The sequence below is a fragment of the Malaclemys terrapin genome, chromosome 7 (genome assembly GCF_027887155.1).
Source record: "Malaclemys terrapin pileata isolate rMalTer1 chromosome 7, rMalTer1.hap1, whole genome shotgun sequence".
NCBI lineage: Eukaryota > Metazoa > Chordata > Testudines > Emydidae > Malaclemys > Malaclemys terrapin.
In genome coordinates this window covers 121605367-121621259 of record NC_071511.1, presented here as the reverse complement: position 1 = coordinate 121621259, position 15893 = coordinate 121605367, and the positions used below count along the sequence as shown (strand labels likewise).

At 51.2% G+C, this 15893-nt stretch overlaps 1 protein-coding gene across 1 annotated transcript in view; it reads left to right on the top strand.

Moving 5' to 3' along the window:
• Positions 1-15893, top strand: part of SORCS3 (sortilin related VPS10 domain containing receptor 3) — a 471405-nt gene that overhangs the window by 329378 nt on the left and 126134 nt on the right. The window contains exon 6 of the mRNA XM_054036301.1: positions 8430-8494. Within this exon, the coding sequence (XP_053892276.1) occupies positions 8430-8494 (65 nt within the window). The remainder of the gene's footprint in view (positions 1-8429; positions 8495-15893) is intronic.

The following is a 15893-nucleotide window of genomic DNA, read 5'->3' as shown; positions in this document are numbered from 1 at the left end:
GCTAAGCACCCAGAAGAGGCCGAGGGCGATGCTGGGTGCTGGCGGACGTGGGGCTGGCAGACATGGGGCTGCATTGCTACACAGCAGCAGCCCCTTGCCTTTTGGCAGATGATGGTATATTATGATTGGTACCCATCATCATCATACTGGTATGGCTGTCACTCATGCTGCAGCGTCGGCTGCCACCTTAAGATGTAAAAAATAGATTTATTCTGTGTTCATTTGCTTCCCCTTCCTCCGTGAAATCAACGGCCTGCTAAGCCCAGGGTTTCCAGTTTAATCTTTGGGGGGACCATTCTGTGTGACAGTTGTTTGTGTTTCTCCCTGTTCCTGTACCTGTACGCCATGTCGTCACTTGGCCCTCCCTCCCTCCCTCCCTCCCTCCCGCCCTCCTTCTCCTGGTCCATCAGATACTACTTTCGCGCCTTTTTTCTGACCAGGCGCCATAGCTAGCACTGGGATCATGGAGCCCGCTCAGATCACCGCGGCAATTATGAGCACTATGAACACCACGCGCATTGTCCTGGAGTATATGCAGAGCCAGAACATGCCAAGGCGAAACCCGGACCAGGCGAGGAGGCGATTGCAGCACGGCGACGAGAGTGATGAGGAAATTGACATGGCCATAGACCTCTCACAAGGCACAGGCCCCAGCAATGTGGAAATCATGGTGTCACTGGGGCAGGTTGATACCGTGGAACGCCGATTCTGGGCCCGGGAAACAAGCACAGACTGGTGGGATCGCATCGTGCTGCAGGTATGGGACGATTCCCAGTGGCTGCGAAACTTTCGCATGCGTAAGGCCACTTTCATGGAACTTTGTGACTTGCTTTCCCCTGCCCTGAAGCGCCAGAATACCAAGATGAGAGCAGCCCTCACAGTTGAGAAGCGAGTGGCGATAGCCCTGTGGAAGCTTGCAACGCCAGACAGCTACCGGTCAGTCGGGAATCAATTTGGAGTGGGCAAATCTACGGTGGGGGCTGCTGTGATCCAATTTGCCAGGGCAATGAAAGACCTGGTGATAGCAAGGGTAGTGACTCTGGGCAACGTGCAGTCAATAGTGGATGGTTTTGCTGAAATGGGATTCCCAAACTGTGGCGGGGCCATAGACGGAACCCATATCCCTATCTTGTCACCGGAGCACCAAGCCACCGACTACGTAAACCGCAAGGGGTACTTTTCAATGCTGCTGCAAGCCCTGGTGGATCACAAGGGACGTTTCACCAACATCAACGTGGGATGGCCGGGAAAGGTACATGATGCTCGCGTCTTCAGGAACTCTGCTCTGTTTCGAAAGCTGGAGGAAGGGACTTTCTTCCCGGACCAGAAAGTGACCATTGGGGATGTTGAAATGCCTATCGTGATCCTTGGGGACCCAGCCTACCCCTTAATGCCATGGCTCATGAAGCCGTACACAGGCAGCCTGGACAGGAGTCAGGACCTGTTCAACTACAGGCTGAGCAAGTGCCGAATGGTGGTGGAATGTGCATTTGGACGTTTAAAAGCGCGCTGGCGCAGCTTACTGACTCGCTCAGACCTCAGCGAAAAGAATATCCCTATTGTTATTGCTGCTTGCTGTGCGCTCCACAATATCTGTGAGAGTAAGGGGGAGACCTTTATGGCGGGGTGGGAGGTTGAGGCAACTCGCCTGGCCGCTGATTACGCGCAGCCAGACACCAGGGCGGTTAGAGGAGCACAGCAGGGCGCGGTGCGCATCAGAGAAGCTTTGAAAACGAGTTTTGTGACTGGCCAGGCTACTGTGTGAAACTTCTGTTTGTTTCTCCTTGATGAACCCTCCAACCCCCCCCCCCCCCGACCCGGTTCACTCTACTTCCCTGTAAACCAACCACCCCACCCCACCCTCCCCTCCCCCTTGCAGAGGCAATAAAGTCATTGTTTTTTCACATTCATGCATTCTTTATTAGTTCCTTACAGAGGTAGGGGGATAATTGCCAAGGTAGCCTGGGATGGGTGGGGGAGGAGGGATGGAAAAGGACACACTGCATTTTAAAACTTTAACTCTTATTGAAGGCCAGCCTTCTGATGCTTTGGCGATCATCTGGGGTGGAGTGACTGGGTGGACGGAGGCCCCCCCACCGTGTTCTTGGGCGTCTGGGTGAGGAGGCTATGGAACTTGGGGAGGAGGGCTGTTGGTTACACAGGGGCTGTAGCGGCGGTCTCTGCTCCTGCTGCCTTTCCTGCAACTCAACCATACGCTCGAGCATATCACTTTGATGCTCCAGCAGACGGAGCATTGCCTCTTGCCGTCTGTCTGCAAGCTGACGCCACCTATCGTCTTCAGCCCGCCACTTGCTCTGTTCTTCCCGCGATTCAGCCCGCCACCTCTCCTCTCGTTCATATTGGGCTTTTCTCATCTCCGTCATTGACTGCCTCCACGCATTCTGCTGTGCTCTATCAGCCTGGGCGGACATCTGCAGCTCCGTGAACATCTCGTCCCTCGTCTTACGTTTTCTCTTTCTAATGTTCACGAGCCTCTGCGAAGGAGAAACATTTGCAGCTGGTGGAGGAGAAGGGAGAGGTGGTTAAAAAGGACACATTTTAGGGAACAATGGGTACACTCTTTCATTACAAGGTCGCATATTTCGGCTTGCAGGCAGCCATCGTAGGCCACAGTGTTTTGGCTTTTTTAACCTTCTTAACATGCGGGAAAGGTTGCAAACAGCAGCGCATTTCCCATATCAAGGATGAATTGGGTTGTCCATTTAAAATGGGGTTTCAATGTAAAAGGAGGGGGCTGCGGTTTCCCGGTTAACATGCGGCACAAACACAAGTAAACCACCCCCCCCCACACACACACACACGATTCTCTGGGATGATCACTTCACCCCTCCCCCCCACCGCGTGGTTAACAGCGGGGAACATTTCTGGTCAGAAGAGCAGGAACGGGCGCCTCTGAATGTCCCCCTTAATAAAATCACCCCATTTCAACCAGGAGAGCTTTCTGGAGATGTCCCTGGAGGATTTCCGCCCCATCCCCATACACGTTAACAGACTTGCTTGCTTTTTTTTTGTAATGTTTACAAATATTTACAAAGTTACACTCACCAGAGGTCTCCTGTGTGCCCTGAGGGTCTTGGGTGAGTTCGGGGGTTACTGGTTCCAGGTCCAGGGTCACAAACATATCCTGGCTGTTGGGGAAACCGGTTTCTCCGCTTCCTTGCTGCTGTGAGCTACCTACAGTACCTCCATCGTCATCTTCCTCGTTCCCCGAACCGTCTTCCCTGTGTGTTTCTCCAGTGAGAGAGTCATAGCACACGGTTGGGGTAGTGGTGGCTGCACCCCCTAGGATCGCATGCAGCTCCGCGTAGTAGCGGCAAGTTTGCGGCTCTGCCCCGGACCTTCCGTTTGCTTCTCTGGCTTTGTGGTAGGCTTGCCTTAGCTCCTTAATTTTCACGCGGCACTGCTGTGTGTCCCTGTTATGGCCTCGGTCCTTCATGGCCTTGGAGATCTTTTCTAATACTTTTCCATTTCTTTTACTGCTACGGAGTTCAGCTATCACTGCTTCATCTCCCCATATGGCGAGCAGATCTCGTACCTCCCGTTCGGTCCATGCTGGAGCTCTTTTGCGATCCTGGGAGGACTCCATGACGGTTACCTGTGCTGATGAGCTCTGCGTGGTCACCTGTGCTCTCCACGCTGGGCAAACAGGAAATGAAATTCAAACCTTCGCGGGTCTTTTCCTGTCTACCTGGTCAGTGCATCTGAGTTGAGAGCGCTGTCCAGAGCGGTCACAATGAAGCACTGTGGGATAGCTCCCGGAGGCCAATAACATCGAATTCCGTCCACACTACCCCAATTCCGACCCGCAAAGGCCGGTTTTATCGCTAATCCCCTCGTCGGAGGTGGTGTAAAGAAACCGGTTTAAAGGGCCCTTTAATTCGAAAGAAAGGGCCTCGTTGTGTGGACGTGTCCAGGCTTAATTCGGTTTAACGCTGCTAAAGTCGACCTAAACCCGTAGTGTAGACCAGGCCTGAGATACCAATGAAACTTAAGGGCAGAGCGGACTCCCAGAGACTGCAGCCAGAGGAAATATTCACGCAAACCCCTGCCCGGTGAAAGTGGAGAAATTTGTGCTGCTCTGTGTTAGATCTTTCCTGGTGGATTCAAAAGTGGAAAGGGCATCATTCCAATCTCTCTTCCTCCTCCTTCCATTTGTCTGTGTGACCTACCTTTTAGCTGCCTCTGTGGCTTCCTACCTGAGAAAACATTCTCTGTTGTGACCCTTTTCAGTTAGCTAGCAGGCAAAATAAAGACGATGGGAGGTTGACCTTAAAGAAATTCACCTTGAGCGTCTAAACCCAAAGTTTGCCAGCCAGTGACAAATCCTTTAGCATCTCTGAGTGTTGTGGAACACCTGCGTACAAGGCCCTCTCATGGCATTTTGTGACATGACACATCTGCAGAATAATAACTTTGAAAAGTTTTGGGTTCAGAATGTGGCCGTGTGCTCACCTGACTGGTTAGCCCAACCCCACCGACTACCTAACAGTGTTCTGTGTGCTGCAACTGTAGGAGACCAATGAGGAACTGGATTTCCCACCTGCTTCATTCTCCACCATTAGCAGATGCTGTCCTCTTCTGGAGTCCAGAAGGTATTAGCTATGCGCATGGTTGCTCAACAAAATGTCTCCAAATCTTATTAGTATGGCCAGCGATATAGTAGCTGCACTGTAGCACTGGAAATTGATGAGTCTTGGGTTCTGTTTTTGACTCTGACTCCTTGTATCACTCTAGATAGATCCCTTAGCCCTATGTGCCTCACATCTGTAAAATGGGTATAATGATACATTCCACATTAATCACTTTCATGGCATTTTGCTTGACGGGCATGTGGCCTTTTAAATAGATATAGGCCAAGAAGGCAAGTTCTCCTCAGGCACATTTGAGGATTTGGTCCTCTGTTTCTTTGTTCCGTGTGTCATCTATATGACTCGTTTCCCATTCTGGTCTCAGCCATGTTGTACGTGCTCTGAGCACGGTTCATTTGGAAGCTTCTTGGGAGCAGAAGTTTAGAGAAAAGTGTGAAACGAAGAGGTTTAATGGCCGTGGCCCACCCTCGCTCCCTGTCCCTTCAGGTCAGGGTTGAAATGTTAGCAAATAACCTAGTAAATGTGCATCCAAGCACAGTGCTCTGCCCTCTAGATACAGCTAGGGAGATGGCTTCGGGTACTATCAGTCCTTCAGCCGTCAAGAACACTTAATTCATTACCCAAAGGAAACTGCAGGCGAGTGAAGACGCTGGAGCGCCAAGAGCTGTCAGGGCTGAAAAGAAAAAAAAGCAACCGCCATGTCCCTTCTAATGGGATTTTAAGTCAGTTTGAGTTATTAATTGGCTAATAATCCTGCGCCAACTGCAATACTAGCTGTGGGCTCCCAGTTCTGAAGCCTGTGTCTGCAGCGGTCAGGAATGTGACCTTTACCATCACTCCTGGCTGCCGCCTCTTTCCCCCGCTCTTTCTCAGATGGGTTGCGATAAATGAGCAAAGCAGCGTAGGATGACTGGCCCTGGTGGAAGTGCCCTTCTGGGGTTATAGGGCGTGCGGGCATTGCTGGTTCTTCACCTGTGGCACCAATTCTCTGTGTGCACAAGGCATGGACCGGAGCTGTGCCTAGAGCAGGATGTGGAAACGCTTGCCAGGAATACAAAGGTGGGATGCACTATAATTCTTCCAAGCCAGACACATGCTTTTGAGTTTAATTAACTCCTCCTCCTCCTCTCTGTATACATCTGAAAGGCAGAAGGCCATTGGCTCACGAGCATTGGAAACACTGCCTTGTGGGTCACGCCAGGTTCCATGGAACTACACGGGTAGAAGGTAGGTCAGGGGATATGCAAGACTGTCTTGGCTCTAGTTCACCAGCCCAAGTATGACAGAGAGAAAAGAAATGGACAATAAGAGAAACAAATAGCTGCCTGCAGATGCTTGTGATGTGGCACTTCTTTCATTGCCAGACCCATGATAGTAAATCCTCTCCCTCAGACAGACCAGGGCATGGGAGGGGAGTGGGGGAGCCATTTGATACATGCCAACAACGGAAAATGTTGTGATGAACTGGCTAGGGGTATTTGTGGGGGGTTGTATGGGGGGTTGTGTGTGAGAGAGGGTCTACTGCTCCCTACTGAGTGGAATTAGAACTGCTTGGTGGTGGGTCCTAGGTACTACGTTGTTCTCCGCTCGTGGCAATTCCCATCTTGTCAGGAGCTAGTATTTTCAGAGCCGGAGGATGTGGATTCTATCTCTGCTGTGTCCGTGGAATTCTGAGTGTCCAAGCTACACAGCATGGGTGGCAACTGCCGAGCTCAAGAGTCCATGGGTTTGTGACAAATTTGTTACATTGTTGGCTTAAAACTTTTCCAAAAACGGAGTGGAGTCCATTCTGTGGAAATACCAGTACTCATGAACTGGCAGCACTGCAGAGCTGTAACAGCTGTCTTGCCATTGGGAACATACACAGGGAAAACAGAGAAATGGTATTGACTCTGTAAACTTTTGCTGCCATCAGCGGTTTTGAGGCAAGAGGAAGACTTGGGTTCGGGGTGGGCGGATAAGGATGATGTATGCCTGGATTTCCCACGGGAGCGCGGCTTTCCTATTCAGTTTTTCTTACCCTCTTGCAGACACTGGGGGGGGGTCTCACAATTTCTGGGTTGCCTGACGTTGCTTCGGGAGCGTTTGAGTTTGAAGCATGGCGTTAAAGGAATGGATGCATAATTAGGAGCTGTGGTACCTACTGCTCTTTTTTGTTGTTCTGAATAGAACCATCAGAGATGTCAAAGCTAATTAAGGAAACAACTAGATCCCATACAATAGCAAATCCAGGGGAGACTGGTATGTTTCAGAAGACTTGTTCTTCTCCGGCACAAGTATAATTTGCATTATCAATCCGCTCAGGGCGCTCCCCGGCTGTTGTGGGTATCATCAGTGTTACGTTTTAGGAATGATCAGATTCTACTAATTCAGGTTTTATCCTTTTAAAATACATAACTTTCTAGCGAGCCTGCAGAAATCAGTCCTCTGTTTTCTGTGTAGAGATCAGAGTCATTGGGTTAGCCGGCCCTTTAAAGGGGTGGGGCTCAGCTGCACCTGGGTCAGGCTTAGCCCACCTCCCCAGGTGAAGGGAATGAGTCATGTGGTGGTGGTTGGAGACTCAGAACCAAGCCTGTTGGGAGTAAGGGAGGGCAGCCTGAGTTCACTCAGGGAATGTCTCAGAGGAGTAGGAGGCCGCTGTGAACAGAGACTCTGTTCTTAGCTCTCAGGCAGAGGGCCTGGAGAATTTAGCAGCCAGGTAAGAAGGCTGGAGTTCAGAGAGGAGGCCAGCCGGGAAGCAGGAAGGTGACAGCTCTCCAGACCTCCCAGGCAGATGGCCAGGGAGAGTGACCCGCAGGGCACAGGAAGCTGTTGGGTCAGAAGCTCTGATAAAGGATTGTTAGCCTGAAGGAAGATCTATTATTAAAGGGAAACTGAGGCAGGGCCTGATGCCAGATAAGGTAAATGCTTCTGCAATCACTAACACCTTGGGTAAAGGTGTGATGCACAGGTATATTGGGAAGAGCATTACCTCTATTTCCTGGCCATAGTGACATGCCATAGAGAAGGGTTACAGAAGCTTGCTACCCTCTGCCATGTGATGCGGGGCTGCATTCACTGACTCCTGCTACAGGAGCTTTTGACCTCCATGCCCCAGATAAAATTTAAGAGGTTATTGCAAATCGATGTGAAATTACCGCTTGACTGGTATATAGCACAATCGTCCGCTCTTGGGGCCAGACCCTCAGCTACTGTAACTCAGCATAGCGCCGCTGAAGTAAACGGAGAGGCGAAAGTCTTACACCAGCTGAGGATCCGGCCCTTCGTTGTCTAGAGGCGTTCGAGTCTTGGGCCCTTCCCTGTGTGAAGTATAGGCTTTGATATAATGGGTCAGAATGAAGGTCCATGCAGGTGGGTGCCCTGGCCTCCAGCGGTAGCCAGCATCCTCCTGCCTCAAGGAAGGCAAGGGAACCCTAAGGCACGGAACCAATTGTGCGTGCTTTGCAGGCCAGAGGAAGGTCCTCTCTGACCTCTGTGGTGATCAGCGCACACTCCAAAGGATGAGAGATGATCACCCTTTTCTTAGACTCCCAACCCTTGTGCCATCGCTGTTACACTTCTGTTTTTAGCGGAGTAGCTCAGTCGGAGGTAGCGCGGGGGAGTCTCCCTAAGCTGGGAACGACGCCGTCCAGCTCCTGTGCAGACAGACCCAGCGTGGTCACTGCCGCTTGCAGCTTATGTAGAGTCTTCATGTGTTCAATCTACCTATGCTCCAAGGTGGCCTGTTATAATGGGGCGATGGCAGCTGCCTTGGCATTACCCGCCCTCTCCACAGCTTTTAATCTCACCGGTCGCCTTCTCTTTCCTTCTCTTCCCCAGGTCCGTAACGGGTTTGGATAAGGAGCCTGACCTTGTGCACATGGAAGCCCGGACAGCTGATGGACGTGAGTGCTTGAGCCCTCTGCTGATAATAAGTGTCATTATCAATTACGGTATATGAATAACATAGGGGAAAATTCACCGGCATCATGCTGGATGGCTTCTTTGCGTCTGCAGAGTGCCACAAAGCAGCTGGACTGTGTCGGTAAATCTGGCTCATAATGGATAACAACATGTTACAAATTGCTTATAATCCTACTTGTCTTTGAGAACTGGATCCCCATATAAATTCACAAAGGAACCTTCCTCCCTCCCCCCCGCCCGCGCACGCGCGCGCACACACACACACACACACACACACACACAGAGTGTATCTTTCCTGTTTATGCAGTACATGGTGGTCACACACACACACACACACACACAGAGTGTATCTTTCCTGTTTATGCAGTACATGGTGGTGGTGGGCACTTCCTTCCCAGCCTCAGCAGCCGCACTGCTGGCACTCTTACTTAAATAGGAAAACAATAATCACTTACTCCTGTCATTGAAATGCAGCCAGCTACTTCTGGGGTGGACCGGATTCACGAGGAATTAATTGCTAACCAGGTGGATAGGATGTTTTGCAAACAAGTAAGGTTCCATTTCCATAGCATTTTTCTTTCGTAAGGATTTCCCAAATGCTTTACAAAACATGTCCCGGAATCACCGTGCTGCAATGCAACCACCTCTGGGGTGGAGCTTGGCAGCTGCTTAACAGCTTAGTGCAATGCTATGCAACAGTAGAATGTTGTGTCCCTTTGGCAGTGTGTGTGGGGGGTATTAGAAATGCAGACTGTATAGGAAGGAGTGTACTACTCCTTTTAGGGACAGCCAGGAGCTCGCAAGCGAAACAGCTTGGGTGTAATCAAAGAGGCTCCATGCGGTGCCCTAGGACTGGTGTGTTTAAACTGGAGCAGGAAGTTGGACTGGGGACTAGACACTGTGTAGGCTATAATGGGCTATCCCAGGCTCCAGAGACTAGCCAGACCACGCTTCGAGACTTTGTTTGTGAACTTTAGGTCTGGGAGCCCTGAATCAGAGTCCTGAGTGAGGGCTTCATGAACTCGTGTTACGTTGCTCCATTCCTGACACTTTGCTAAAGAGGACAGACTTTTTGTTAGTTTGGTTTTGGCTTCCTCTGGTCCAGATACTTTTATAGTCAACTTACTGACACCTCAACTGGGGAAATGACAATGGACATACCAGCAGTGCCCCAGGCCACAAGGGGGCACGTGGGGACAGCACACACCTTTTACAGCAATTACCGTGGGGTGGTGGATGCGGAATTCAGCCCCTGAGGTTCACTCAGAGAAGGTTCCTCTGGAAGTGGTCGATTTGGGCAGGTTTTTTGGGGGGGAAGTGGGGGTTACATTTTGTTGGATGCAGACCCTGTTACGTTTGAATGTGCTACACTACGGGCCTCCTGCTGTTTAAATCCAGTGTGATTTCCTTTAAGCGCCACTTCTTCTGAGACCTTCCGCTGGCGTCGCTCTGCCCTTCAGCAGGGAGATCGGTACCATCCCCTTCTGAATAAATCACCAGGCAATAAAAGCTCCACATCAACAATACAGTAAAATGGGGCAGCAGGCTGGTGACGCAGCCAGGTTCTCTCTTGTGCATTTTCTATTGCACACACAGATAGAAGTGTGTGTTTGGGGCGGGGATCAAACTGCTGATGGAGCCTGGATTCAAACTCACTCTAAGCTTGCTCACCCAGCTATGTGGACACTGTGTGTTGGGGAAGTAGGTGTCCTCGTGTCTCTGTTGCGTTGTGTTGTAGACTGAACTCTTCCTCCAGGTCTTGCTTGCTTTATTTGTACTGTAGAAATTCAGCATTTTGAGCTTGGCCGTCGATGTACCGAATACTCTCCAGCGAGACAGGCTTGAACAGCAGAGCCAGCAAAATGCAATCCGCAGTCCCCAAGGACTGCAGGCGTTATCAGGAGATAATGGGTTATGATGGGAGTTCTTCCCGTGGGTCCCAGTGGGGGATGGTGCGTAAGGCTATCCAAAGCCGCGTTCTCCCTCGGCAGAGCCCGCTACAAAGGCGGATGTGTTGTTATAAGTGCGATTTTTAACGTTCGCTTATGTGTTTAATAGCCATTGACTTCCCAGTGACGGCACTCCAGGGAAACAATACAATCCCCATCTAGAGTACTTGGCAGAGCCCCTGCTGGTGTGAGCTGGCTTAGCTCCACTTATCCTGGAATTTCTGGGGGACATTCCCTATCCAGCTGGATGCAGAAGGCAGGTTAGGTGATCCCAGTGTTCCCTTCTGCGAAGACAGTGGAGCTACACTGATTTGCACCAGGTGCCGATCCGATGCTAGAGCTACAACCGAGTGAGTGAAAATAGAGTTGTGTCCTGACCCATCTACAGCCTGGTTAAATGTGTAATGTGGACTGGAGTGGTTGTAGGAACGTGGCTAAGATCTCCTGCATTCTGCCCATGGAAATGAGACATGGGACGTCTGCTGAGGACAGTGTTATGATGGAGATGAGAGATATAGGGTCTGTCTATGTTTCTGCCACTGATCTGCTGTGTGACCTGGGTCAAGACATCTTCCTGCTCTTTCCCCTCCCACCTTTTGTCTCTCTTATCTATGTAAAGCAGGGGCAGGCAAACTTTTTGGCCCGAGGGCCACATCGGGTTTCATAAATTGTATGGAGGGCCAGTTAGGGGAGGGGGTTGTGGCCCGGCCCCCCCACCTCCTATCTCCCCCCCCCCCCCAGGACTCCTGCCTCACCCAAGCCCCCCTGTTTCCTGACAGCCCCTCTGGGACCCCTGCCCCATCCACACACCCCCGCTCCCTGTCCCCTGACTGCCCCCAGACCCCCGCCGCCCCATCCAACCCCCCCTCCTTCCTGACTGCCCCCCGGGACCCCTGCCCCCATTCAACCCCGTTTCTCCCCTGACCGCCATCCACACACCCGCCCCCTGACCACCACCCCGAACTCCCTTGCCCTCTATCCAACCCTCCCTGCTCCCTTACCGCGCTGCCTGGAGCACCGGTGGCTGGCAGCGCTACAGCCATGCTGCCTAGCTGGAGCCAGGCCACGCCACCGCCGCGCAGCACAGAGCACCGGGTCAGGCCGGGCTCTGCAGCTGCGCTGCCCCAGGAGCTCACAGCCCCGTCACCCACAGCATTGTGCCAGCGGCACAGTGAGCGAGCTGAGGCTGCAGGGGTGGGGGGAACGGAAAGCAGGGGAGGGGCCGGGGGCTAGCCTCCCAGGCCAGGAGCTCAGGGGCCGGTCAGGACAGTCCCCTGGGCTGGATGTGGACCGTGGGCCGTAGTTTGCCCACCTCTGATGTAAAGCGTCAGACCTGTGAGACAGGAATTGTCCAGCCTCTGTAAATGTTGATGAGGTTCTGTGAATGATGGGCCTGGTTGACTCCAAGCCTTTCCACCTCTAGAGCACTGTGCAAGAACGCTTTCTCTGGGGAGGACATTGTATAGCTTCTTGTAGATGCAGAGTGGGTCAGGGATCCTCTTCTGAGAGACAAACCCATAGGAGATATTATGTGTATTACCATAGTACCCAGGCGTCCAAGTCCTGGATCGGGATCTCTTTGTGCCAGGCGCTGTACAAACACAGACTGAAAAGGCAGTCCCTGCCCCAAGAAACTTAAGCAGGGTGAGGGGATGAGTTTTGGTGAGATCTCCTTGCTGTACTTCTGTGTAGAGCACCCCAGTTCTGCTAGACAGACTCCTTGATGAAATCAGGGCCTGATGAAATTCATGCTAGGGTAGGTGTGGAACAAGCTGAAACAATCTCAGAACCATTAGCAATTAGCATGGAGGACGGGTGAGGTCGCAGAGAACTGGGAAAGGGCAAACATGGTACCTATCTTAAAAATGGGGGAACAAAGAGGACCCAGGGAATTATAGACCAGCCCATCTAACTTTGTACCAGGAAAGATACTGGAACAAATTATTAAACAATCAATTTGTAAGCACCTCGAGGATAATAGGATTATAAATAAGAGCCAACATGGAATTGTCAAGAACTAATCGTGCCAAAGAATCCTAATTTTCTTCTTTGGCATGAGCTACTGGTCTAGTGGGTAGGGGGAAGAAGTGAACTTGATATATCTTGATTTCACTCAGGCTTTTCACATAATCCCACATGACGTTCTTATAAGCAAACTAGGAAAATGTGGTCTAGATGAAATGACTGTGAGGTGGGTGCAGATGTGTTTGAAAAACCCTGCTCAGAGAGTAGTTGTCAATGGTTTGCTGTTAAACTGGGGGGGATGTACACCTCTACCCCGATAACACGAATTCAGATATAACGCGGTAAAGCAGTGCTCCGGGGGTGGGGCTGTGCACTCCGGCGGATCAAAGCAAGTTCGATATAATGCGGTTTCACCTATAACGCGGTAAGATTTTTTGGCTCCCAAAGGCAGCGTTATATTGGGGTAGAGGTGTATTTACTGGGATCCTGCAGGGGTCTGTCCTTGGTCTAGCGCTATTCGGTATTTTCATTCATGACTTGGTAAATGGAGTGGAGAGTATGTGTATGAAATTTGCCAATTACATTAAATTGGGTGGGGTTTGTTAGCACTTTGGAGACAGGATTAGAATTCAGAGCGGCTTGGCAAATTGGAGAATTGGTCATCAAGATTGAATTCAATAAAGACACGTGCAAAGTACTACACACAGGAAGGAAGAATCAAATGCACAGCTACAAAATGGGGAATAAGTGGCTGGGCGGCAGCGCTGCTGAAAAGGATCTGGGGGTCATAGAATCATAGAATATCAGGGTTGGAAGAGACCTCAGGAGATCATCTAGTCCAACCCCCTGCTCAAAGCAGGACCAACCCCAGTAAATCATCCCAGCCAGGGCTTTGTCAAACCTGACCTTAAAAACCTCTAAGGAAGGAAATTCCACCACCTCCCTAGGTAATCCATTCCAGTGCTTCACCATCCTCCTAGTGAAAAAGTTCTTCCTAATATCCAACCTAAACCTCCCCCACTGCAACTTGAGACCATTACTCCTTGTTCTGTCATCTGCCACCACTGAGAACAGTCTAGATCCATCCTCTTTGGAACCCCCTTTCAGGTAGTTGAATGCAGCTATCAAATCCCACCTCATTCTTCTCTTCTGCAGACTAAACAATCCCAGTTCCCTCAGCCTCTTCTCATAAGTCATGTGCTCCAGCCCCCTAATCATCTTCGTTGCTCTCCGGTGGACTGTCTCCAATTTTTCCACATCCTTCTTGTAATGTGGGGCCCAAAACTGGACAGAGTATTCCAGATGAGGCCTCACCAATGTCGAATAGAGGGGAATGACCATGTCCCTCAATGTGCTGGCAATGCTACTACTTATACGGCCCAAAATGCCGTTTGCCTTCTTGGCAACAAGGGCACACTGTTGACTCATATCCAGCTTCTCGTCCACTGTAACCCCTAGGTCCTTTTCTGCAGAACTGCTGCCTAGCCACTCGGTCCCTAGTCTGTAGCAGTGCATGGGTGATCACAAACTGAATATGAGTCAACAATGCGATTGTGCTGCGGTGTCCACTCCACACAAGCCCTGACCGGGTTCATGGGGGCCAGAAGGGGCCAATTAACCTTATATGCGGCACCTGGAGGGAAGCCAGGGATTGGTAAATACTAATGGCAGATGAAGCCCAGCTGGGGGAAGAATTGGGGTAGGAGTATAAGACAGGAAGTGAGAGCAGGAAGAGGCTGCAGGGAGCGGGTCTGCAGTCAGTCCCTAGAGAAAAAGAGCATTGGCCGGGGACAAAGAGGAAGAGTGGGAAAGAGCTAAGGGAAGAGTGGGCCCTGGGGTCCTGCCCTGAGCTATGGAGTCTTACAAAAGGCTGAGAGGGGTGAAGTAGCCACAGGGAGCAGAGGATGCTCCAGTGGTAAAACCCAGAAATAGGCAAAGAGATAGAGGGGTGTGGTAGGAAGGAGCTCAGAGAAACAGCAAGAAGGTCTGAGACTGAGCAGACCTAGGCTGCTAGCCATAGGGTCTCTGGGGTTGAACCTGGAGTAGCTGGTGGGGCTGGGTTCCCTTAGCAGCCACTGGCAAGGTTGCACAGGACCTGGAGTTGGAACCAAAGATTGCCTGAGATCACATACGGACAGCTTGTCCAGTGAAGGTAAATGGTGGCCTGGCTGGAGGCCAAGGGACCAGAAGAAAGACTATCACAGAGCAAGCAATAGGCAGCAAGGGGCACCCGATGCAGCAAGAGCTATGTTTTCAGACCTAGACACGAGGTGGGGCACTAGCAGAGAATGAGACCCCTGTTACAATTATATGGTTGCAAAAAAGGGCTAATATCATTCTGGGTGTATTAACACGAGTGGGGCAACCAGGCAGCACACAAGGGCAGGTCTGCTGCACCAGCCTTGAAGAGGATGCAGTATACTTCCCTCTGTGTCCAGCCAAGTCTTCTGTCTCCTCGGGAGAGCCATATCCTTGACCTCCCCGGGCCCCTCTCTTCCCTCAAGAAGTGCTCAGTCTCAGAGGGAGCAGGGACTCAGATCTTCATTGGGATGCTAGTTATCCCCAGTATAGAGGCATAGAGAGAGAGAGAGAGGGTCCAGCCCTTGCTTTGCAAGGTCTGGCCCATTATTCTGGCAATGGCCCTGCTGAGCTAATGGGGCCCTGCTGGGGAAATGTATTGTGGGTGCATTGCCTACATTCAAAAAAGCAGGGACCAGTCAGCTGTCCCAATAGCATAAGGGTTTCTAACCAGCTGCCGGAGTACAGTGCATGGTGGCACTTTGTAGACCCCGCACAGACTATTCAGTGCTGCCCCTGTGGGCTCCCCTTTCTGGTGGGCTGGCTTTGGACTGGTAATATCTTCTTTAGTGCAGCAAGTCGTCTGCCTTCCAGTAAGGTGCAGACAGTGACTGGCGTGGGTGGGGGCCTGAGATAGATGCAGACAGTAAGGTGCTGATGGGGCTTTTCCAAAATGTGCCAGGACTGGGGATAAACTGGGTTCACAAGTCTCTGAACAGAGTCGTCAGGATGTCTAACTAAAGCTACCCGAGGGGAGCTCTGGGGCCTTTTGAGAAGGACTCTGCTTTCTTTCTCACTTCCTATTCTCGCAAGGGCAAGACTGACTCTTCTCTTCCTTTTTCCTTTCGATTTGCAGTGGAAGTCATTAGGAGCCTTGATGTCAAGTATCTCTCGTGACTGATGTTCACCTGCCATGTGGGTCTGACCTTTTCAGCTTTCTGTGCATTGACAGGTTCGATTGCTCATCCCTCCCGTCAGAGAGGGACCCACCTACTGGAGAAAGATCTCCAGTGTCTCTCTTCCTGTTTATTTCTCTTGCAATCCTCTAAGCATCTTCTAGGCTGCCAGCGCAAGAAGCGGTGAGGCAGGACTCCCTCCCTAGCTCTGCCACTGGCTCAGGGGAAATCGCTTCACTTCTGTCAAATGGGGTGAAAACATACCCATTTCC